The sequence below is a fragment of the Acartia tonsa genome, chromosome 12 (assembly GCF_053477335.1).
Source record: "Acartia tonsa isolate MP-2025a chromosome 12, ASM5347733v1, whole genome shotgun sequence".
In the NCBI taxonomy this organism is placed as follows: Eukaryota; Metazoa; Arthropoda; class Copepoda; order Calanoida; family Acartiidae; genus Acartia; species Acartia tonsa.
Window position 1 is genome coordinate 2,239,967 of NC_137271.1, and position 24,595 is coordinate 2,264,561.

The 24,595-nt window shown below is 34.8% G+C and overlaps 1 protein-coding gene across 1 annotated transcript in view; it reads left to right on the forward strand.

Moving 5' to 3' along the window:
• Positions 1–498: 498 nt before the first annotated feature.
• LOC145334223 (F-actin-monooxygenase mical1-like) overlaps positions 499–24,595 on the forward strand; it is a 55,804-nt gene continuing 31,707 nt past the window's right edge. The window contains exons 1-18 of the mRNA XM_080179598.1: positions 499–569; positions 7,215–7,286; positions 7,745–7,794; positions 8,495–8,543; positions 9,035–9,108; positions 9,960–10,025; positions 10,492–10,538; positions 10,940–10,977; positions 11,354–11,423; positions 11,828–11,918; positions 12,398–12,458; positions 12,993–13,050; positions 15,754–15,799; positions 16,523–16,618; positions 17,144–17,225; positions 18,075–18,169; positions 19,199–19,250; positions 20,584–20,656. Of these exons, the coding sequence (XP_080035724.1) occupies positions 528–569; positions 7,215–7,286; positions 7,745–7,794; positions 8,495–8,543; positions 9,035–9,108; positions 9,960–10,025; positions 10,492–10,538; positions 10,940–10,977; positions 11,354–11,423; positions 11,828–11,918; positions 12,398–12,458; positions 12,993–13,050; positions 15,754–15,799; positions 16,523–16,618; positions 17,144–17,225; positions 18,075–18,169; positions 19,199–19,250; positions 20,584–20,656 (1,162 nt within the window). The 5' untranslated portion in view covers positions 499–527. The remainder of the gene's footprint in view (positions 570–7,214; positions 7,287–7,744; positions 7,795–8,494; positions 8,544–9,034; positions 9,109–9,959; positions 10,026–10,491; positions 10,539–10,939; positions 10,978–11,353; positions 11,424–11,827; positions 11,919–12,397; positions 12,459–12,992; positions 13,051–15,753; positions 15,800–16,522; positions 16,619–17,143; positions 17,226–18,074; positions 18,170–19,198; positions 19,251–20,583; positions 20,657–24,595) is intronic.

A 24,595-nucleotide genomic window follows, 5' to 3' on the forward strand; every position in this document is an offset into this window, starting at 1 on the left:
TTGTCCCATGAATTTTGAACTTCTCATTGTGATTATTGAAACTGTTTTTTTTTGTGATTTTCTTGACTCCTTTTCAAGATAAAAGGCTAAAATTTTCAGAGTTTAAATAAGCTTATATTCTACATATTACCCAAAGATTTTTTATTAAGATTTACTTAATGGTTGGGTAATTCCTAGATGTTCATGTTATTATGAATTGAAAGATTTCGTGATTTATTTTATCAAGTTTAATGTTTATTATTTTAACACTGCTCTATAGTTCATTTTTCCAGATGTCCATCCATAATTTTAGAGCTTCGCATACTTATGGATATTATCATCCTTGTTTGCAAATTAAAGATTTTATAATATATTTTACAAGATTTAATATGATAATCATTTCTTTACATTCAATTTTTTTATTAGAATTTAATTTTTAAATTAAGAAAAAAATCTTCAAACGATGAAAACAAAATCTACAAATTTTCAGATTGTACGTTTGTCAATGTATAAGCGTAGCAATTCTATACTAAATAATTTCAGACAAAATGGGGCCGGTGTTTAATTTTCGCCGACAGGAGTCGAAAATGGTAAGAACATAATTTTTTATCAGCGAAGCTGCTTTATAATGCACTTTGACTGTCCATCAGTCAGTCCGTAACGCTGGGGAAGAAATGTAATTTCGCAGCTTCTATTTAAGATAAGAGCGGCTTCGTATTTTAGATTTTTAAAAAAATATTTTGGGGGGAGGGAATTTTTTTTTTGGTTGGGGGGGGGAGTTGACCTATTTTAATTTTATTTTGAAAGAGAATTTTTTTTTTTGGGGGGGGGGTATTTTTCATTTTTTTGAGGGGTTGGGGGTGTCCCACCCACCCCCAAAGAAAATACTTATAAACCTTCCCGGAACCTATGAGAAGCTACCCTGTAAAGGAGAACCTGATCGGTTCAGCGGTCAGCGAGATCCTTCGCTACAAAAAAGCAGACAAACAAACATCGTTCTACGTTGTATTATATATTATAGATATGTTTATTTTTAAACAAAAATTTATAAGAATTCTGTTTTTTTATAATAATGGATATAGAATATACGTGGATATATTGACAGGGGATAAATTTGTCGTCAATTTAGGTAGCTAAACTGGACCTCATTTATTGATTAGTTCATGAATGCAAAAGAAGGGGAGGGTATGGGGGGGTATCGTTATTTTAGCCTTCTCTGAGTATCACTTTATCACATGAAAATCTGGTGGAACATCCAAGTAATAATATATCCATTTTTATTATATCCAAAAGGTAACCGGACAAAGTGTCTCAAAAATTAGCCATGCGACGTCATAAAAATGAGGAATTATCCATCTCTTTTTTTTAGGGGTTTTCTTTCCCACTTTTTCCCTCGCCTCCTTCTTTTTCTTGACGTCACATGGCTGATTTTTGAGACACTTTGTCTGGTTACTCGAAAAGTACATTAATTTTTTATCTCAAAATATTCATTCATAACAAAAAAATGAACGAATTTAAAAATAAGAAATAAAATCAAGGAGGGAGGGGACGTTGGTTTATAAATTATACTGGCACCCGAATTTTAAACAGGTTTTTTCATTTGCTTGCATAAAACTTTAGGGACTTCATCTAAATTTTTATTGGTTGGTTTTCACTTACAGTGTCTAAACTTTAAATAAATAAATTAAATCTGCGGAAGTGGTAATTTTGTATATCATAATTGGATATATACATATTTTATCGACTATTGTCTTATCCCTTTTGATCCCTGTGTATAAAACCAACATAATCTTGTGTGTACTCAATTTCAATATTCAAAATTTTCAATGAAAATCTCAGGGATCTTGAGGGATAAGACAATGGACGATAAAATTGATATACACTCCCTGTTACGATATACAAAACTACCCCTTCGTTAGATTACAATCATTATTTTAAAAAATCGACAAAAAGTCCAAAAAGGCAACGACTGAGAAGATAACCTAATTTATTATTTTAGATTTTAAAAGAAAAAGTAAAAAAAATTTTTTGGGGGGGGTGGGGTATCACCCCCATTATAAATTTTAGTTAAAAAAAATTGTGGGGGGGATATTTTTCTATAAATCTTCCCAGGACCTATGAGAAGCTACCCTGTCAGGGAGAACCCGATCGGTTCAGCGGTTAACGAGATTCTTCGGTACAAACAGACAGATAGAGAGACAGAGAGACATCGTTCTATTTTGTAATATAGATATAAAAATATTTCCCCCTAAATTCTTACAAAACCCAATTTGTCAAATTGTCCAATACTTAATCATTTACTCCATTATTCTACAAAAATATTAAATGTTTGAAGAAAAGTTCTATTAAAAGCGTACTTAAAGTTCAGCTAATATATAAATAGATCATTTACTTACGTATTTTGTGCTATTATTCAGGGAGGGAGGGGACTCTGGGCTGTTTATTTAAGTTTTATAGTAACATTTTTTTTTATACTTTGGCTTAACGACTTTTTGGACTTTTATTTGTTAATTCATTAATTTGAGTGTCCAAATGTTTTAACCATTAATTTTAATCTACAGAAGTTTAAATTTGTGTATCAACATTGGGGATGTACATCAATTTATAGACTATTGTCTTCTCCGTTTAGATACAAGGCTAATATTTTATTACCTTCATTTAGAATTAATATGTTTTCCCTCAAAGTGCATTGTTGAGCGCAGAGACCTTTCCAACTTTGTCCCCCTTTCAGGGCCTTCAAGGCTTTTCATTTTGGGGGGGGGGGGGGTAAAATGAGTAATTTCAAAGGTTTGAAAGGGTAATCGAATGTATTTTTTATTTTGAGGTGGTAAACACCCTTTTAAACCACCCTTCCACCTTTGCAACTTCTCACTCTGATTTACATAGATTTTAATTATAAAAGTTTTGATTCTTTTAAAGCCGAACAAGATGATTTGTTGTTTTTAAAACGAGCCATTGCCTCTCAATGTATTCTCTAAATACTGGCGTTTCAACAAAAATCCTAAAATAAAAAGATCAAATTTTACAAAAGACCTAAAAACAGAAGTCCTAATCCTACAAAAGGCCTGAATGACAAAAGTATTAATCCGACATAATAAGAGAAAAGGCCAGATATGTACTTAAAAAAGACCAATTATCTTAACCTAAAAGACCAATTATCTTAACTCTTGTCGGATTAGATATTTTGTAGCAACGCCTTAAATGCACATTAAATACTTTGTTGAACTCTAAGTAGCACAAAAATATAAAAATCAATAATTTTAATTAACCTTAACCCTTAGCCGCTTTTTAGCGGCCAGCCGCTAAATTTTAAAACAGCTGTAGAGCAGCCAATTTTGCAGCTAGGATGACCAAATTTTAGGACGAACTTTTATTTTACATAACAAAAAAAATACTTTTTCTGATCATCGCCAAAAAACGGCAAATAACGGAAACCGCCATTTTCGGCGGTTACGGCGGTAAAACGGCGGTTTGCGGCGCCAATTAATATTTTTATCTGTTTATTATTGCTCAAGGATTTACCAAAAAAATTTATAGGTCTCTAGCTGTAATAGAAGCCACGATATTCATGATTTATATCTGTAGTAAAAGCCGGACAAAAATCGGTCATAAAGTCGGTCAGGGTGCGGTCAAACGGTCATAACACCACTTTTCTCAGTATTCACCAAAAAAATTTAGGTTTCTACCTTATACACAAAAGTCATAATGTAGAAATTAAGATTTATTTAGAATTTTTTTAAAATTTTGGTGCTACCCAACTGACTTTGACCGGAAACCACGACCGACACAAACCAGATATCCTAATAAAATCAACTCTTGCCGACGTATAATTACTAAACTTAAAAAGTCATGAAGTCACAACTCTCTATCTTACCTACAAAAAAATGACATTGAAAAACTAGAGGGGGGGGGGTCAATATGATTCCCCCCCCCCCCCCCGATCTGTAAGGGTTAAGGGATAAGACAATTGGTGATACATTTATGTACATCCCCAATGATGATACACAAATTGGGCACTTAACTTAATAAACCAATATATCAAGATTTTGGGGACAAGAGTCCCAATGTCCCCTCCCTCCCTGCTCTATATGTATATTTTAATATACGTTAAATACTTTGTTGAAGTCTAAGTGACACAAAAATATTAAAATCTATTAAGGGATAAGACAATTAATAATAAATTGAAGTAAATACAATTATCCCTTTTTGTTCATTAAAATTATTGGTTTGGACAATGATAGTTTGAACCAGCCAATTAAAATTTAGTTAAAGTTGCCAAAATTGTGAAATTTTTGGTACAAAAATGCAAATAATCATTTCCCTTAGTTTTAAACAATATAATTAAACTTTTTCAAAAAGTTTTCCAGCCAAAGATGAATTCAGCTGTTTTTGCACATAAAAATTCATTTGCCAAATGAAAGCTTTATAACAAAAAGCATGCAAAAAGTTATAAGAAATGACGGCTGTCGCTCCCTTCTTTATATTCATAATTTATTAATAGTAATGAACATAATGGCTATCCTTTTTTTTATAAAATTACATTAAATATTCTTTTATTAATTTCTTAAATAATGTTTAAAATATTACGTCATAATTGATTATTTATTGATAAACCTATAAAAAAAACTGTCCATAATAATATTATTATAACAAATTTTCCAGTATGGCTTCGAACCGATTAGTATCCGTTGGATTGGAACCTGTTCTCAGCCATACTGACAAATCATGTATTGTTTTACAGAAAATTTTCTACGAATATTAAAATAAAAACTAGAAGACTAACCAGTTTTGTTAGCACGGTCATTCGCCCCCTCGGGGCTAGCAAAACTGGTTTTCATCTTTAAATTTTTCTTTTTAATATCCGCGGATTGCTGTATATAATACGATGCGATAAATAACTATTATGCTTTTTTTACTTAAACTTATTGGCTAATATAATTTAAGACACATTTTAACATCCCCAATGATGTTATACAAAATTACCCCTTCTGTAGATCATAATTAGTGGTTAAAACGTTTGGAAATTCAACTTAATAAACTAACAAATCAAAATTCAATAATAGCCCTCAAAGTTGTTGAGCCAACGAATAAGAAAACGTTGTTATACAACTTTGGGGACCAGTGCATGTAATAAACAGCACATTGTCCCCTCCCTTCCCTGCATTTTTACACAAAGCTAATCTACAGCTGTTTTCCTGTATAACTGTTTAATGTTATTTTTTCACTTTATTTCATAAAATTACTTATTTAAAAAAAAAATTTAATCCGGTTCACATGTCTGTTTTTGATTTTCAAACATTTATTTTTACAATTTTACACGAATTGAACTATTAATTAATTGATAATTAGAGTTTGAACCAGATTCTTTAGATCCATTGGCGGGTGGTGGATTTTTCAAAGGGCGAAACTGAAAAACCTTCTTTAGATTTCCCTTAGATTTTAAGGGGCGTGACTTTTTCCTTGACACCCCCCTTAGCTACATCAGGGAGGTGCATATGAGGGGAAGGGGGTATAGATCTCTGTCAAAGGGTGTGTTGGGGGTTTGACTCTTAGGGGGGTAGATACAACCCCCTTTTGCACGTTCTTAGGTCCATTTGTTAGTGGTTACACCCAAAGCATCTAGGGGGATCTTTATTCGAAGGTTGAAAGAGGGGACAGAAAAATGGCCTTACCATATAAATGGTCAAATAAAATAGCCTTAAACTGTCCCGAGACTTATGAGAACATTTATAAAAGAGATAATCAGTTCAGTGATTATTTAGGAATTTTTTAAAACTTTTTCATCTTATTAAAACTGTCGTCACAAAATTTCAAACATTTAAATAAAATAGCTTTACACTTTACGATTATAAATTAACGGTAAAAACATTAGTTCAATAAATTATAAAATTACTGCATTTGAAATGTAAAGTAATTTAATGACGTGTACATGTTGATATAAAAATTAAGTCTACATAGAAGAAGCGAAGCTTTTTAAAAATAATGGCATATAGGTCAATACGGCTAACAGATAAAAAAAGGAATTTCATTTTTATTTATCTTTCCAATATTTATTGCTGTAAACTGTTACAAAACATATATGTGTCGTAAAGGTGTCGGGTTCGAGTCTTGACCACATCACGTCAAACTAAAAACGTTAAAAACATTACACTAATAATGAGAGTGTGGAGAATGCCTCGGCAAGAAACAGAAGTAACTCATTACCATGCACAGTTAGGAATTCAAAACAAATGTGCAATAAAATTGTTGGTTGTCTGTTGGATGTTACTTGTATGATAGATTGTATAATACAAAATATTGCAGACTGGACAATGGGCTGTTTATTACACTATTCCCCAAAGTTTTCTTATTCGTTGGAATAACAACTTTTGGGACTAGAATTTTGATTGGTTGCGTGGAGTGTTCAAACGTTTTAACCACTAATTTTAATCTACAGAAGGGGTGATTTTGATTGTTTGCGTTATCAAGTTGAGTGTTCAAACGTTTCAACCACTAATTTAAATCTACAGACGGGTTTTTTTGTATCAATCTTTGGGAATGTACATTAACTTATCGACCATTGTCTTATCCCTTTAGCTTCCTGTTCATCTAGACTGAAGTACTTGCAGAGTCTCTTTGCTACTAAAAATGTTTAAAATAATTCCGACGTCATCAAATTATCAATATATTACATTTTATTTGCCCCACAAACTTTTTTCAATGAATCCAAGAATTAGGTATAACCAACAAGCAAAATAAATATAAAATAATATTTAAGGGGGGGGGGGGGGGGGTTGTATGTAGAGGTCGTCAATTCCACTATGTGTTGACTCCAAACGACATCTGAGATTACGTATAGGTTTCGTGATTTTTTTCGAATTATTTTTGTTGTTAGTATAAGCTGGAATTAATCATTCCTACGCCGAGGAATAGAAATTATATTATATTTTCTGGTATGGCTTCAAAACCAATTAATATCCGCTGGATTAGAACTGGTTCTCAGCATACTGAAAACGAGTATAGACAATTTTCCACGAATAGTAGAATAAAAATTATAACATTATTACCAGTTTTGTATTTTTTTTTCATTTTAATATTAGCGGAAAGTTATATCTATCTATCCATTTTCTATCTTTCTATCTATCTAGGTGCAATGGGACAAAGCTTCAGAAGCTGGACTAGAAGAGTTCTACAATCTATCTATTTATCTATCTATCTATCCATCTCTATATCTAACTATCTATCTATCTATCTAGGTGCAATGGGACAAAGCTTCAGAAGCTGGACTAGAAGCTTTCAAGAAGTTCTATGATTGTGAAACTCTCGAGGTTATCATTTGAATAAAATAATTATTAAAATGTTAAAAGGACAATAATGTCTATTAATAGAACTTAAAAACTGGAAAAATAAAATATTCTTTTTAAAAACAGCCAAATATATGGATAAAAAATGTTTTATTAATTAGCTGAATACTCGATCAATTTAAATTTTCAATAGCAGTCAAGTAAATCAAACATGTCAAAGCGTTATGGACAGAGAGACAGACAGAGGGACAAACGAGTAGAAATCTATTATAAACATATTATCTTTTTTGATCATGGAAAGAGAACGAAGTAGCGGTTTTCGTCGTATTTTTACTCAGGGAGGCTTTAACCCTGCGGGGCAATCGTTAACATTTTCCTAACCTAACTGAACCAAAAGCTACTGTGAAAATACGACGAAACTCCCTACTTCGTTTTCTATACATGATACATTTTTTTTATATTTCAAATATTTTTTTTGTCAGGAAGCTTTAAGTTCATTTAACACAGTGTGTGAGGAGGCCAAACTACCCAGGTACAATATTGAATCTAAAGACAAAGGCTGATAAATTGATGTACATCCCCAATAATGATACAAAAGAATTACCCTCTTTGTAGATTAAAATTAGTGATTGAAACGTTTGAACACTCAACTTAATTAACAAACCAATCAAAATTTACTAAAGTTCCCAAAGTTATTAAGCCAACGAATAAGAAAATGTTATTATAGGACTAGTGTAATAAACAGCTCAGTTTACCCTTTTCCTCTGATATTAAATACACAAAGTAATTAGATGTTTGTCTGTCTACAATTCTTTGGGGGGTGGGGGGGGGGGGGCTGTGCTTTTCATTGAAGGTTTAAAGTCTATTGTTTAAGATAAGATATTTAAAAAAAAATTTTGGCTATAAGGGAAAGTTCATTTATTTGTCCAAATTTGATTCTTTTCAGTAGTAAAGGGATTGGTCAAAAGTAGATGTAATGTTAATCCATACCCCATTAATGAAATAGATTGAAATAATGGTGGGCGGTTTTTTAATCATTTTAGTGCAAGTTAAGTAAGAACATATATTGGTAACAGGGCAGCCCTGAAGTAAGAGTAAGGTCACCGCAGGTTTAGACAGGTTACGTCACCCTGCAGCGGTTTGACTTATAAAAATCATTACCCCTCCTTTTTTTTCATTTTATTTATATATATATTTATATTTTTATTAATAAAATATTTGTTTCTGTTCAGGGGAGGTAGATTTACAGAATTCTTTCCCTATCTGAAAGCTGCATATAAGGTATTTTTTTAGTAGCGAAGCTACTCTATGATTTTATTTTAGATTAGATCAAAAAGTTCAGACTTTTCTAGCTATTATCTAAAGCTACAGAAGGGGTTGATTTTGTTTATTGTCTTATCCCTGATAACTTATCGTGATCATAATAGCAGTTTCATTACTATTTAAGTTTGAATTAAGGTTTAAAAGCAAACTAACTTCTTTGTACAGGCCAAATATATAAGTCAAAACTAAGGTTTTCATTCTCAATCGTCCTGTAAAGGAAAAAAGATACAAATCAGTAAATCATACATACAAAAGTCTGCTTTTAAAAATTTGAATTAGTTATTTTTTTTGTTAAATGAATTGTAGAGATGCATCGCATCTTTTCAAAAAAGGAGGGGGGGGGGGGGTAAAAATGCTGTTAAAAATCTAACTTTCATAATAAACGATATTTAGTAGGAATCTACGCTACAATTCGTTATGTTAATGTCATTCTTGTTTATTATTCTTAGGAAGCTCTACCATATAAATACAAGGAGATATTTAAAATCCTAGAAAAGAAAGCGGGACAAAGCCTATATGAGAGGTAAGACAGTATCAAAGACAGCTTTCCGCGGATATTCAAATGAAAAATTATTAGATTAAAACTTATAGGATTGTTAGCCCCGAGTGGCTGAAGGCCCTGTTTAACAATTTTTTTAATATTCGTGGAAAATTGTCAGTTATACAATGCTTTACAAGATTTTTCAGTATGGTTGAGAACCGGACCAAATCCATTGGATTTTAATCAGTTTCGAAGCAATACTTGAAAACATATTAAAATTAGATCACTGTCTGTATGTCTGTCTATAAAAAATAGCTGAGAACCATCTAAAGACTTTTATTTAGAAATTATTTATTCTAAATTCATTACTTTACAGCTTTAGAGCTTTTTTTTGGGGGGGGGGGGGGGGGGTGATGATGCACATTTATTGTAGGTTCTTTTTTTGGAAGAGAATAAGACCTTAATAATTTGTTTTTGGGCTGTTTTATATTACTGTGCTTTTAATCCTTTAAAATTTATCATCAAATAATAAAGTGCGTCATTTATTTCCTAATATTCCGTAAAATTGGTGGCAAGCATCCAGTCAAATGCGCTTATTAGGTCAAACTGCTCTTAGTTATGCATTTGATTATACTATGCGTATATTTACAATAAAGTACAGTTTGACATAATAAACGCATTTGACTGGACGCTTGCACTCAATTTTGACAAAGACCAAATTGTGTCAAACATGATCCATGTGACGTCATAAAAAGAAGGGAGATGAGAGGAGAAATAGAAGAGAAAACCCCTAAATTAGATGAAAAATCCCTCATTTTTATGACGTCACATGGATCATTTTTGACTCAATTTTAATTGCAAGAATAAAAATGACGCTCTTTACATATGTTTAGAAATACAATCGGGCAAATTGATAGAAATAGAGTTCTGTGCGTTGGGGCTGGTCCTGTAGGTCTAAGGTTCGAGTATATTTTTACTATATAAATATTATGATTTTGTTTTGTTAAAAGGGTAAAATTTGACATGAAAGAATCGTCTGATTGTCATGTTACAAAGTTTATTTTCATTTATGTATCATATAATTATCCTATTCTTCTTATTTTTACAATAACGATTCCTAGGGTTGTAAGACTCTATGTTAAAAGCAAAGCATCTCTATAATCAATTGTTATAATGTAAGTATGTCCTTATTAGACATCTTAAATATATTCAAGAAATTTGAATAAACTTTCACGGTTTTTAAAATATATTTTGAATATTTAGTGCGTTTTAATTATTTTTTTTCAATTTACCTATGTTTGTCTGATTTTTTTAAAAATCGCTTATATGGATGTAACACTCTTGTTTCTCATCATTTTTCTATATCAGTCAATAGTTCCTCAATCTTAAAATCTGTTAAATTTAAAAACCTTTTTAATACTTTAGGGCAGCAATTGAAGTTCAACTTCTTGGTGCTAGAGTTGTAGTTGTAGGTAAATTTGAATATATAATTTTATTTTGACCTTCAAGCAATGACTTTGAGTATTTTTTGGGGGGAATATACTAGGTTTCTGTTTCGATAACTAATTCAACTAATACAAAAAAAAGTTTTACTATTGTTTTACGTGAAAAAAGCTTTGAAATGTTAAGCAATTTTTTGAAATATCATTAAAAGTGTTCAAAGAGTTCAAAGTACAAAAGTACATGAATTAAACTGTTAACATTATTACCATCTACCACCCCTTTTGGTAAATATACATATTAGTGGGTTGAAATAATTTTTAGTCTAATTTCATAACATTTTTTGCTAATAAAATCATAGTTAAACCCTTGAGATGAAAAAACTTTCTAGAAATTACTATTTATTTTTAAATAAAGAACATTATTTATTTAGAAAGAAGACCAAAATTTACAAGAAACAATGTTTTAAAGGTAAATAAATCATTTTTTCTAATAAATATTTGTTGCAAAACTTTATATAAAGTATACTGTTTAAGGACATACTTACATTTGTAATATTTCAATTAAGAGATGGTTGGCTTATAAGATTGTACCTTGTTGTAATAGGAACCAATTTATCAAAAATCAGATGTATAGAATAATTATATCATACAAAATTTGTTGTCTAAATTAAAAAATAGCATGTTTTTAAAGAACTATATAGTTTGAAATCGATAGGACAATGATAACATATTTAAATTAAGAAATAGAGCTGACCGTTCCGGACGGACGTACGGACGGACCGACCCAAATTGTAGAAAAGGTTCGTTTTTAAAAATGCTTCTGTAATGAAAACCTTTTTTCTAAGCTTTGGAAGTTTCTAATAGATGATCTAAAATCCCTCGGAGCTAAGAAGTTTTATGGAAAATTTGCTACTGGTAAGCAAGTTGAATATTAGAAGCAAAGCTATTCTATAATTTTTTACGTCCGTCAGCTAATCAGTGCTTTGCTACTTGTCATCCATGTTTTTTTTAATCGTCGGCAATTTAAAATCAACAAACAATGGACCACTCCAGTATGATAATGTATTACAAAACTAAATTTGCGGATTTTGAACAACATTTTGGCAGATTTTTGAGCATTTACTTTTATTCAGTAATACATGATCATACTGTATAATCTTTCTGAAACAGCAAATTTCAATATTAAGAAATTCTTTCTCTCTGTCTATCAATCTGAGCATCTTTTATCGAACTTTCCATTCTTATGACTTAAAAAGCTTACTTCATTGATCAAAATTTCCATGTTTGTTTCTATTAATAATAAAAAAAAATGTTTACAGGATCAATCAATCATATCAACATAAGATCTCTACAACTGCTAATGACAAAAATATCTCTTTTGTTGGGCATATCTGTTTATGCTCCTTGCAAGTAAGATAAATAGATAGATAGATAGATAATTAGATAAATAGATAGACACAACAGAGTTTAGGATAGATAAAGATGGATTAACAGATAGATAGATGAATTGAGAGATGGATGCATATGTGGATAGATGGATGGATTAATATATTTATAGACAAACTAATGGATAGATATTTTAATAAATTGATGTATTTATATATGGATAGATAAACAGATGCAAATATGTTTATATAGATTGATAGATGAATAGATGGAGGAATAAATGAGTTTTTTTAAAAAGAAAATTAGAAATGGTTGGCACTTTTGTTGTAAATTAAAGCTTACTTTCTTAAATTTGGGTGGTTCAATCTAAAAGTTCCCAAAGTTTACAACCAATATTTTTAATCTGTAGAAGGGGTAATATCATTGTGGATGTTCACCAATTGTTCGTCCATTGTCTTATCCCTGAAGGTCCCTGAAAAAAATTGTTAATCATTTTATTTTAGATTTGATGGAATCGCTGAACCTGTTCTGACCGAAGAAGGATCTTTAATTTCAGGCTGGAAGGTAAACGGAATACATAGATATATTGACATGGGAAAATTTGTCTTCAAAATAGGTTGCCATTATTGACTTCATTTATTGGTCAATTCAACGAATGGGGTAAAGGCAATGGAAGTAGGATATCAATTTATAGCCAGTACTTGATAATCTATACAGATTGGAAGGTATTAGTAGTAGATAAGCAACTCTGTAAGTTAATGTATGTCAGACCCAACAAACGGCTCTGTCTAATTTTAGTTCTCGATGTTTGCCAGGTGTTTTTATTTTCATGCCATATTAGCTAGGCTTGTGTTAGAAACCTGGATAAAAAGTTTTACATATCCCATTCAAAATGTTGTTTTCTTATTGTCATTGCTGAGTATGAATTATACTATTTTACTTAGTTTTTGACCAAAACTGTAAGGTTTAAATTTTAAAAAAGTGAAGCGATTGTTTTTTTTACCCCCCTTTAAAGCAGTAATATTTAAAGACAAACTTTTAGTGCAGTCGAACGGACAGACAAAAATTTGTTTTATCAACTTGTATTTAATTTTGAAGGCCAAGTTCTCTGATGGACATGAGCTAGCTGATTCTTTCATTTTTGATGTAGTTATTGGTAAGTCACATGAATAGATGAATATATTATTGAAAAGAGGGATATATGGATGGATAGATGATTAAATAGAGGGATAAATGGATGGATAGATTTTTAAATAGAGGGATAGATAGTGGATAAATTAATAAATAAAGAAATAGATAGATGGATAGATTATTAACCCATTAGTGCCGAGCGCCACTTTTATGGGCCGATCGAGCTGTAAGTTTCAGGGAAGCTTCATAATGGTCAAAACGGAATTCGTATTTTTTTGTTTTGCTCTAGTGGCGTGCACAGGAAAGTTGCAAAAAAACCCGGTTCGGCTTGGCCATAAATACCAACCAGGCATTAACACCCGTTTTTGGTGCTTTCCCCCAGTTTTAAAACCCGGTTGACCTGTATAAACCCGGTTATTTTGACCAAAAATCGAAAAATGTAATTTTTGAACGCCAAAAGTGAGATGAACACTTTTTAGAACTTTGATACGATCCGTAATTGAAAACTACACAACCTCATGTAATCTAAAGAGCTACAAGTATAATACGAAGCGATTTATTTCAAATTTAGTGTTTCGCCTATAGGTGCCGCCGTTTTCGGGTAAAAAAACCCGTTGCTCAAAGTTTTAAAAGACACACACTACAAAAAAAGAACATATAAAATTTGGGTGTTACATATCAGAAAACGAGCATAAAACTATTGGGTGACACCTATAGAGATTACTAGGGTTATTAGGGTGGCTCAAACCCTTACTAATGACGTAAACTGTTATTTTATTGGTTGAAAAGTTAAAACCGGGTAATAAAAACCGAAACCGAGCCGGGTTTTAAAATTTTCGGGTATTTATGGCCAAGCCGAACCGGGTCATAATAGGGCGTAAAAAAACGATAAAAAAAATCATATAAAAAATTATAATTTGAATAAAACGAATTCACAAATAGATGTACTTGTCAATAAACATTAGATTTCACAAAACAAATCAGCAACTTTACTATAAAAACAAAAAAGTTAGAAGGGGTATTTTGAATTTCATGATTTTCAAATTTTGTTGAGCTATACCAGCAAACGGAAGTAAGCTAAACTGCCTGCTCCAGGGGGAAATGAAAGTCAGGGTAGTAGAGGAGGGATTCATTCTGAGAATGATGCAATTATGAAGCCGGAAACTGGTTTTTTTTCCATTTTTCGGAACCGGGTTTTAGTGCCCGGTTCGGCACTAATGGGTTAAAAGGACTCTCCACAGAAAAATCAACTTTGGATTTTTGAAAATCTAACCTGAAACTATTATTCTCTGTTCAATTTTGGGCATTTTTTGTTTTTGTGGCATCGCGATCGAAGCCCTTTGAAAATTTTGTCCGCCGCCTATTTGTACTGCCACTATAACAATATATACTACACTTTCCTCCACTCAATATATGTTTGCTAAAGAATATTTGCTCCATTGCAACCGGCCGCTCTACGATTTATCCTCTTCCTTGACTGGACAATCCTGCCGCCTCCATTTTGTGTTCGCCTCCGCCAAATATAACCATCTTTTGCCGCAGTTGCCGCATTCATCGCCCTTCTCCGCCGCTACTCCGCTATACATTGCGTACGTAGCTATACACAACACCCCCAGCCTCCATTTAATTTCTGAACAAGGGAGAGGGGAGCATGTATTAAAAAGCGACGTACAGCGGAGTAGCGGCGGAGAAGGGCGATGAATGCGGCAACGCCGGCAAAAATAGAAGCTAAAAATCACTAAAGCAGCACAAATTAAATGGCGGGAGGATTCACTTAAAGGAGGTAAAAAATTTCAAAGGGCTTCGATCGCGATGCCACAAAAACAAAAAATGCCTAAAATTGGACAGAGAATAATAATTTCAGGTTAGATTTTCAAAAATCTAAAGTTGATTTTTCTGTGGAGAGTCCTTTTAAATATAGTGATAAATTGTTAGATAGATTATTAAGTAGAGGGATAGATGGATGGATAGATTATTGAATAGGGGGATAGATGGATGGATAGATTATTAAATAGGGGGATAGATGGATGGATAGATTATTGAATAGGGGGATAGATGGATGGATAGATTATTAAATAGGGGGATAGATGGATGGATAGATTACTAAATAAAGGGATAGTTGGATAGATAGATTATTAGATAGGGGGATAGATGGATGGATAGATTACTAAATAAAGGGATAGTTGGATAGATAGATTATTAAATAGGGGGATAGATGGATGGATAGATTATTGAATAGAGGGATAGATGCATGGATAGATTATCAAATAAATACTATAGAAATAGATGAGTAGATGTATGGAAAGATTATTAAATATATATGTAGATGAATGCATAGATTTTGTAGATGGATATTAAATAGAGGGATAGATGAGTGGATAGGTGGTTCAGTAGAGGGATAGATGGATAGATTAATATACATAAATAGATAAATGATTATGGTGGTAAGTTGTATGGATGGATAGACCGATAAGAAGTTACTGCAAAATAAGGGGGTTGAAATATGGTTTACTGTTTACTATATTATTACATGGATGTTGCATCAAATTTTCATGTACTCTGATAAAGAAATGCTCACAGCTGGCTAAAATAACCACCGCCTTTACCCCATCCCCTTTACTCCTACTAGAAGAACATATATTAAAAAATGTACATATTAGTAAACTAAATTGACGACACATTTTTCCTTGTCAATATATTCATGTATATCTTATATCCATTATTATAGGTGCCAGTGGCAAGAACTGTGTCTTGGATGGTTTCAGCAGATACAGGTATAACACAACCTGGGGCCATAAGAACATATGATAGCCTGCCTGCTTGCTGTAGGGGAGGTATTGGGTTTGAATCTGGTTCACACTGTTTCATACTGAAGACGTTAAAAATGGTGCTATGTCTGGCACTTGATTTTAATCGTGAGAGTATGGAAAATGCCCTGGCCCATAAACAGGATCAACTGATTAACATGCCCAGTTATGACTTCCAGAGGGTTGGTTGTCTGTTGGATGTTACTTAACCTAATTTCTTTGGGTATATAGCATCCCATTACACACGGATAATGCTTTGGATTCTCTAGATGATCATTTAAAATCGAAAGAGAATCACGCTCTTTAAGGGTAATTGACTATAGATACAACAAAAGACAAGTATGTACAGATAATCATGCCTTATTTATAGAGTAGCAGGCTATGATATGTTAAAATATCATCACTGACATAGTTGCAGAGATCTTAAGGGATAAGACATTTCCACTGATAATAAATAAAATTCCCCCTTTCTGTAGATTGAAATTATTGGTTGAAATTTTTAGACAATACTAATTAGAATTTAATAAGATGTCGTACGATTATAAAACTTTGGGTAGCAAGGTGATTTATAGTTCATTTTCCCCTCCCTCCCTGCATAATGGTTTGAATTAATAATAGGCGGTGATTGATAAGCACTTTAAGGGAAATCATCAATTTTTCTTTCATTGACCTATCCTTTCATCTTTTCAGCTTGGACGCTAGGCTGGCTATCGCCATCACGGCCAACTTTGTGAACCACTGGACCTCTGAGGAGGCGGCAGTTGAGGAAATTGGTGGTCTTAGCAGGTAAGCTTTAATGAGAAAGCCTAAAATGTCACCTGTGACGTCATAAAAATACGTCTAATAAGGAAGGATGAGAGGAGAAGTTTGAAAGGAAACCCCCCAAAAAGAGATTAATTTTTATGACGTCACACATGACATTTCAGACTTTCTCGCGTTAATAGGGGATAATTTATGTGAGACCTGCGACTGTAGCAAAACACGTAGCGCAACCGCTTTTTGTCTAGTAGGTGAAAGGTTCGGATCTCGGTTCAACCCATCGTCATAACAAAAGACGTTAAAATTTAAAATGGATCAAACTTCTGATATGTTGGTTGCACGTTATCAAATAATAGAGTATTGGGAGTGCCTTGGCCCAAAACCATTTGCAACTCATTACTATTCAAACACAAGTTGTGTAAAAGAGTTGGATGTCTGTAGGAAATTTCCTGTCCTCTATGGGTTATCCAGGTTTTTTAGGGAGAAAAAATATAACCAATCCCCTTTTTTTATATGGGGAAAACATCAATCAAAAGACTTGTTTATATTTAGGCAGTATGATCAAGACTTCTTTAAAGAAATGTATACAGAAACTGGAGTTGATCTTGAGAATATTGTATACTATAAAGATCAGGTAGATACATAGATAGACAGACAAACAGACAGATAGATGGACAGACGGACATACAGACAGACATACAGACTGACAAAGAAATGTATACAGAGACTGGAGTTGATCTATAGAATATTGTATACTATAAAGATCAGGTAGATAGATAGACATACAGACAGATGGACATACAGACAGACAGATAGATGGACAGACGGACATACAGACAGACGTACAGACAGATAGACAGATGGATAGACAGACAGACATGTTTCTTTAAAGAAATGTATACAGAGACTGGAGTTGATCTTGAGAATATTGTATACTATAAAGATCAGGTAGATAGATAGATAGATAGATAGACAAACATACTTACAGACAGACAGATAGACAGACACACTTGTTTGTACAAAGAAATGTATACAGAAACTGGAGTTGATCTTGAGAATATTGTATACTATAAAGATCAGGTACATAGATAGATAGACAGATAGATGGACAGACAGACAGATAGACAGACAGATAGACAGACAGATAGATGGACAGACGGACATACAGACAGACGTACAGACAGATTTCTTTAAAGAAATGTATATAGAGACTGGAGTTGATCTTGAGAATATTGTTTACTATAAAGATCAGATAGATAGATAGAAAGATAGATAGATGGACAGACAGACAGGTAGATGGATGGATGGATGAACAGAAGGATGAAAGGATGGATGAATTAATTAATGAAATAGATTGATTTATAGATAGATAGATGGATAAAAATATAAATTAAAAGACAGATAAGTAGATAGATTAGTAGAAACATAGAATGATATATAGAAGTAGATAAACCTAAAAATACTCTTAATTTAAATATTTTAGGTTCATTATTTTGTAATGACAGCAAAGAAGGAATCTCTACTAGAACAAGGAGTTCTGAAGGAAGATTTAGCTGATACTGAAGATACTAGGGGCAGGTATTATCAATCAATCAGATGAATATATAAATAAATAGATGGATATATATAGATAGATTAATAGATAGATAAAATCTCTATTAGAACAAGGAGTTCTGAAGGAAGATCTAGCTGATACTGAAGATACTAGGGGCAGGTATTATCAATCAATCAGATTGATTGATAGATAGATAGATAGTTAGATAGATAGATAGATAGAAACATAGATTGATAGATAGAATCTCTATTGGAACAAGGAGTTCTAAAGGAAGATTTAGCTGATAGCTGATACTGAAGATACTAGGGGCAGGTATTATCAATCAATCAGATAGAGAAATAGAGGGAAATTGTCCAACTTCACAGGCCTGGTTTATATATCTATACGTGTGGATAGACATTTAGATAGAAAGTAGTTAGTAGCTGCGCGTCAGCCTTGACAAATTCTCAAATTTAAACCCATTTGGAGGATTAAAAAAAAAATTTTAAAGGGGGATTGGCATATTTGGCTCATGTTTAAACTTCCAGCATTATTTTTAAAGTTGTAAAAGGTTGATTTCCCTTAGGCTTACAGGCTCACATAAAATAATAAATAGGTGTAAAGTATAATTATTCAGGAATCGGATCTCTGCACTGCGAGATGCATTATGATTTATGGCTATTCCTGATTATTTGTAGGCCTTCTTATGCCGCTTAAAACAGTGTGTGGGCATGATCTGCACGTTCAGCCGTTTGGCAGCTGGCAGCCTTTTAAAATCATAGATTTTTGGAAATATTGCTTACCAGCCATATTTTACCGTGAACTGAAGTAGATCCTAGGAATCTAAAGGGCTAAGACAAATTGATGTGTGTCTCTAAAGATGATATACAAAATTTCCCCTTCTGTAGTTTACAGTTAGTTGTTGAAACATTTGGACACTCAACTTAATAAACCATCAAATAAAATTTCAATAAAAGTCCCCAAAGTTGTTAAGCAAACGAATAAGCAAATGTTAATACAAAATTTTGGGGACTTTGTTCCCTTCATTCCTGATAATTATTATTTATATTTAGAATTCTTAATCCTTCCAATGTGGACAAGGAAAAGTTAATGGAATATGCAAAGGTGACCAAATTATTTATAGTTTTAAAGTAATAGGATAATTCTAACAAGTTTAATTCCTATAATAAAGTAATAGTATGTTTGTCTGCCTGTCTGTTTGTAAGAAGGATCTTGCTAACCGCTGAAACGATATGATTCTCCTTTACAGGGTAGGTTCTCATAGGTACTAGGAAGGTTTATAACTATTTTGGGGGAGGGTACCACCATCCTCCAAAGAGTAATCGCCCCCCCCACAAAATTTACTTATTAAAAAATCTAAAATAAAAAATGGGTATCAATGTATCCCCACGGCATCTCGGGGCTAACAAAACTTAGAGTTGTACATTTTTATATCCGCGGAAAGCTGTTTATAAAACGAAGCGATAAATAGCTATTACTCTTCATTCATTTTTATTTACATTAAGTACATTAATTCAGGGATTTAAAGGGATAAGACAATGGCCGATACATTGATGTACATCCCCAATGATAATACACAAAATGGACGAAGCCCAATCTGACCAACTTTTGAGCAAGACGATTCCCTTTTCTCCCATCTCTTTTGAAGAGATTTTCTTCCCCCCCCCCTTCCCTTTTTCTTTTCCCTTTATATGACGTCATATAGGAATCGTCTTGCTCAAAAGTGGAACAGATTGGGCTTCGTCACAAAATGACTCTATCTATAATTACAATTAGTGATAAAACCGTTTAGACTTTCCACTAAATGAACCAACCAATCAAAATTCAATAAAAGACCCCAAAGTTGTTAAGCAAACGAATAAGAAAACGTTATTATAAGACTTTGGGGACTAGTGTAATAAATAGTCCAATGTCCCCTCCCTCTATGACATCAATTACTCAGAGATGAAATCATTTCTTGGGATTAGCTTACATGAAATAATATCTGTATTTTTTTTACTTACATGTCATAGTATTTAGTATTTATCATTATGGATCAGAATGATATATGATATGTATAACTAGCGGCTACGCCCCTAGAGGCCTCTAAGAACACTTATGGTAAGTGTTGGGGAGGAGTAATTCTACACTCTCAACTTCAGTTTTAAAAAAAAGTAAAATTATTTTTTTTTGGTGTAGGGGGTGTAGGTATCCTTCCAAAACTAGTTATAAACCTTCCCTGGACCTATGTGAAGCTTTACTGTAAAGGAGACCCATATATGTTCAGCGGTTAGCGAGATCCTTCATAACAATCAATGATAGATGAACAAAATTATTGGGGGCAAAGTTTGAACTATATAGATTTAATCAAAGTTTTGAGCCAATCAAGAAAAGAGATTGTTTATAAAACTTTGGGTACCAGTATAATTTACAGACATCCCACTTGATTATGTTTTAGAAAGCTGCACTCTATGCTACAGAACATAAATCTCAGAAACTGCCCCACACTGAATGGGCTATCATTCCAAGGGGTAAGAATAAAAATAATTTTAAAAAATATTTATTACAAAAAAAGTCGTTTTTTGGATGATTTTTTTAACTACCCTTTTACCTTTTTGTTACTTATGCATGTTTTTTTCTCTCAATTTTTGCTTTGAAACATAAGCATGCCCTTTTTCATTTATTCTTTTTTTATTTCTTGTGTTTTTTTAATTTTGATTATATACAGGGTGTTTTTTCTAACAGTTGCCATCACAAAATTAATGATTGTTTTTCCAGTATGGATTTGAAACCAGGGTGGGCATACAAAAAACCCACCCAAAAAAACCCACCCAGGGTTTTTTTAAAAACCCATTGAAAAAAAACCCAAGGTTTTTTGGGTTTTTGAAAAAACATTGAAATTTCACGTTAAAATTTACAAATTAAACCTTTATTTACTCAAAGACTAGGATTTAATAACATTTTAAAGCAAATTTTACCTAAAAAAAAATAAAACAAGGATGACAACATCAATAAAAGCGAAGCACTGAAACGGTAGGACAAACGGACATTAACACTTGTAAGGTATCTGAACTGAATAATCAGAATTTAAAAGTATTAGAGTCGAAGCAAAATTGTAAGTAAATTTGTTGAAAAACTGCTTGAAGCAGGATAATGTTTATGGACGTACGGACATTCTGGTAATGATTATAGAGTTGCTACGCTTTCTAAATCGTGCCCAACTACTACAGGAATCATCATGCAAAGTTTGAAATCGATAGGACAATTCTAACATGCCTAAATTAACGAATAAAAGCTATCTATCTCGGACGTACGGACGGACGGACCGACCCTAATTATAGAAAAGCTTCGCTTTTAAAAATATGAAGTTATTATATAAATGATGCTCTACTTATTGTTCAAATGTTTATGAAATTACTTTCTCTCAAAGCTTAATTTCAGAAACGCTTTGCTACTAAATTGATGATATATAAATTGTGTAAATTACATAATCATAATTGATTTATTAAACTAAAACATTACCATTTATGAAAGGAAATAGTTACAGTGGCGTTCAGAGGGATTTATTAAGTCACGGTTGGTTTTTTATTAAATGAATAAGTTAGGGTACAATGTTTGGCACTTTCGATATAAGTAAATGATAATAAAAACCCCATAGAATGCGATAATAACTTCAGAAAAATCGAAGAAAATAGTTTTCATACTTAATTAACGTTTTTAAGTTTTTCTTCAAAAAGTTTAGATGCCTTTAAAAGTCGTCTATGATTTTGTCAGGGATAAAAATGTAACTTTAAAATAAGAATTACAACATATTTTTTCAATTAGTACAAAGTAAAATTTTGAACATTTTATTCATCAGTATATTTTTTAAAATGTGAAGTAGTGTGGTATCCGCCGAGGATAAAGGGCAGACACCGGAGTTCAATTAGATTACGGCAGTGTGACAGACGTGGACACCTGACTATAGAGAAGCTACGCTTCTCTAGCATTCACCAAATAATAATCAACATCTATTTCAGTTGTCACTTTATTGCAGGTCTAAAGGGTACTAAAGCTATATACAACAAACAATAACTACACAGATAGGAATAAATAATCATAACATAAAAGCATTATAATACATACACAATAGTCAGTTTGGGCAATAATGATCCCCCATCCCTGGAAAGGGTGGGGGGAATTAACAATACAGTTAACCATAATAAACTTGGCAGATTCAATCATTAATTTTAAGCATAGGGAGGGGGTCGTCAGACCCCGTCCCCAGGACTCGGGGGAGGGCCATTGACCCTCCACCGAACCCCGGTCAGGGGTGCCATAGGCATGGCTCACGGTTGCCGAATACCACAACTCTCCCCTCGGAAGGCTGGGAGAGGGTTTCCCTACCAGACTTCCGACAGTGGTTGAGGCCTTCAGTCCGCTCCTTAGGGCTAAGATATATACAAACGATAATGATTCAATGGAATCCTAGTGGTGAGTGTTTCTCAGGGTTGATGGGCTCCCAACGTGGGATAGAAGGCAGAGGCTGGCTTCGGTTGGACACGTTGTTCAGCGCCGGCAGGTGTCAGGTTGGCGGGTGGCACAGTTGTTGCTGGGACAGTCAGCAGTGGGGCATGCTGGTTGTTGTTGGCAGCGGCTGGGGCACTGGCTGCCAAGTTGACCGTCTGGGCGGCAGCCTGACCACCCGAGGGGCCGCGGGGTCTTCCAGAGGGCGGTCCTGGCCTGCCTGGGCGGTCATGCCCGCTATCGGCTGATTGCATGGACACCATTTCCTCGGCTGCTTCCCGGCCGATGGGAATGGCATCCCAGTCTACTGAAAAGTCCCGGGACTTGGCATGGGTGAGCCGGGCTCTGGCCAAGGCCTTCCTGTACAAAGTTGGATGGTACAGGAACACTTGTGACATCGCATTCAGGGCTGCCCGGACACCTCCTTGTGCTGCTGCCAGAGAAATGATGGTCAGATCCCCCAACAGTTTGAGGATTAACAACAGCAGACACAGTATGGCTGCGCCATCTCCCCACTCGTGAATAGCTTGTCTGAACCCAGCCCAGACATCCAGGGCGGCCTCTCCTTCCTCCGCCAGTCGGTCGATGTTGTAGGACACTATCCCATGGTCACCTGTGGCCGAACAGCTGCCTTGCTGAACGCATGAGCCATAGGACAGGCCGGTCAGCATGGCGCTTTTATATGCTGGGAACGCCAGCAGTTGCTGCCAGTCATTCAACTCAGCCTGCGAATACAAGCCCCCTGAACTGAAGTCATCCAGGGGTTCTGTCAACAGCTGCTTAGGCGTATCCAGCGGGGGTGGCCTCTTCTTAGGAGCGGGGGTTAACTCTATCCAGCCTTCCTCCGCGTGCACAGTCAGGGGGTATGTGGAGGAGCAGGGAATCTTGGTGGCGTGGCCGCTATACACTCGTGTCACGGCGTCTACAAACCCTGTGGGCTCTACTGGCACTTTGTCCCAACACTCCTTGTGTTCATGGACAACATATTTGTTGCGTTGGCAGGTGAGCTGGAGCAGGACATCTACCCTCAGCACCGAGAACGTGCTCCCCTGGACACGCACCGGGTGGGCCGGGTCTAGTTGCTGGAGCTTCCAGCAGTTGGCCGCTACTTCTTCTGCTGCTGTGCTTTTCATGCGGGTCTCCAGAGTAAATCCAATATAACCTGCATGTATCTGGGCCTGCAGGGGGACATCAACATCCCTGGCCGATACTCTGGGTAGCGCTGCCGCGGCTGGGTCAGCTGCCACGAACAATGCTGGGTGGTTGGTGGCATGGGCCTCAAAGTCGCAGTTCACTATTGAGGTGGGGTTGGTCATGTTGATGAAAAACTGGGCCTGATGGTCAACCAGGAACGCATCCATCACTAGGCTGGGCTGGAGGCTGCGGATCAGCCTCAAGGGGCAATCTCTCCCCAGGTGATCCCACACGTAGGTTGCTTCCCCAGTGATGCAAGACAGCTCTGAATGGGGACACTCCAAGGTCAGGTGGTCAGATTGGGACTCCACCCGTCCATCCTCTACTACGTAGGTCTCTTCCTTAACCAGCAGCCGTCGCTCCTGGAGCACTAATTCATTGCGGTACAGCTGGCCCTCGAAGTGGATGTCCTCCCCTTCACAACCCACCCCCTCGGGGCTGTTGACGAGGGCGCCCACCATGTCGAGGGTGAAGAACAGGGGATGGTTCAGCTGGAACGTCAGTGGCTGGGTCTTGCCTGGCAGCGTGTAGACTCGGTTCCTGGCCAGGTCTCGGCACGTTTCTGGATCTATCTTGGTTGGCCTCATGAGGGTGGGGACCGAGGTCACCTTGAGGTGACCCCATACCCCACACCTGAATGTCCACTGGGACACAGTGAGCTGGCAACTGTATCCTGTTGTTTCCTTCACCTTGACTTGACTGCAGGACGTGTACTTCATGGCCCAGGGGCACCTCCTGGTGTAGAGGTTCCGTGTTGCACATCTTTTCTT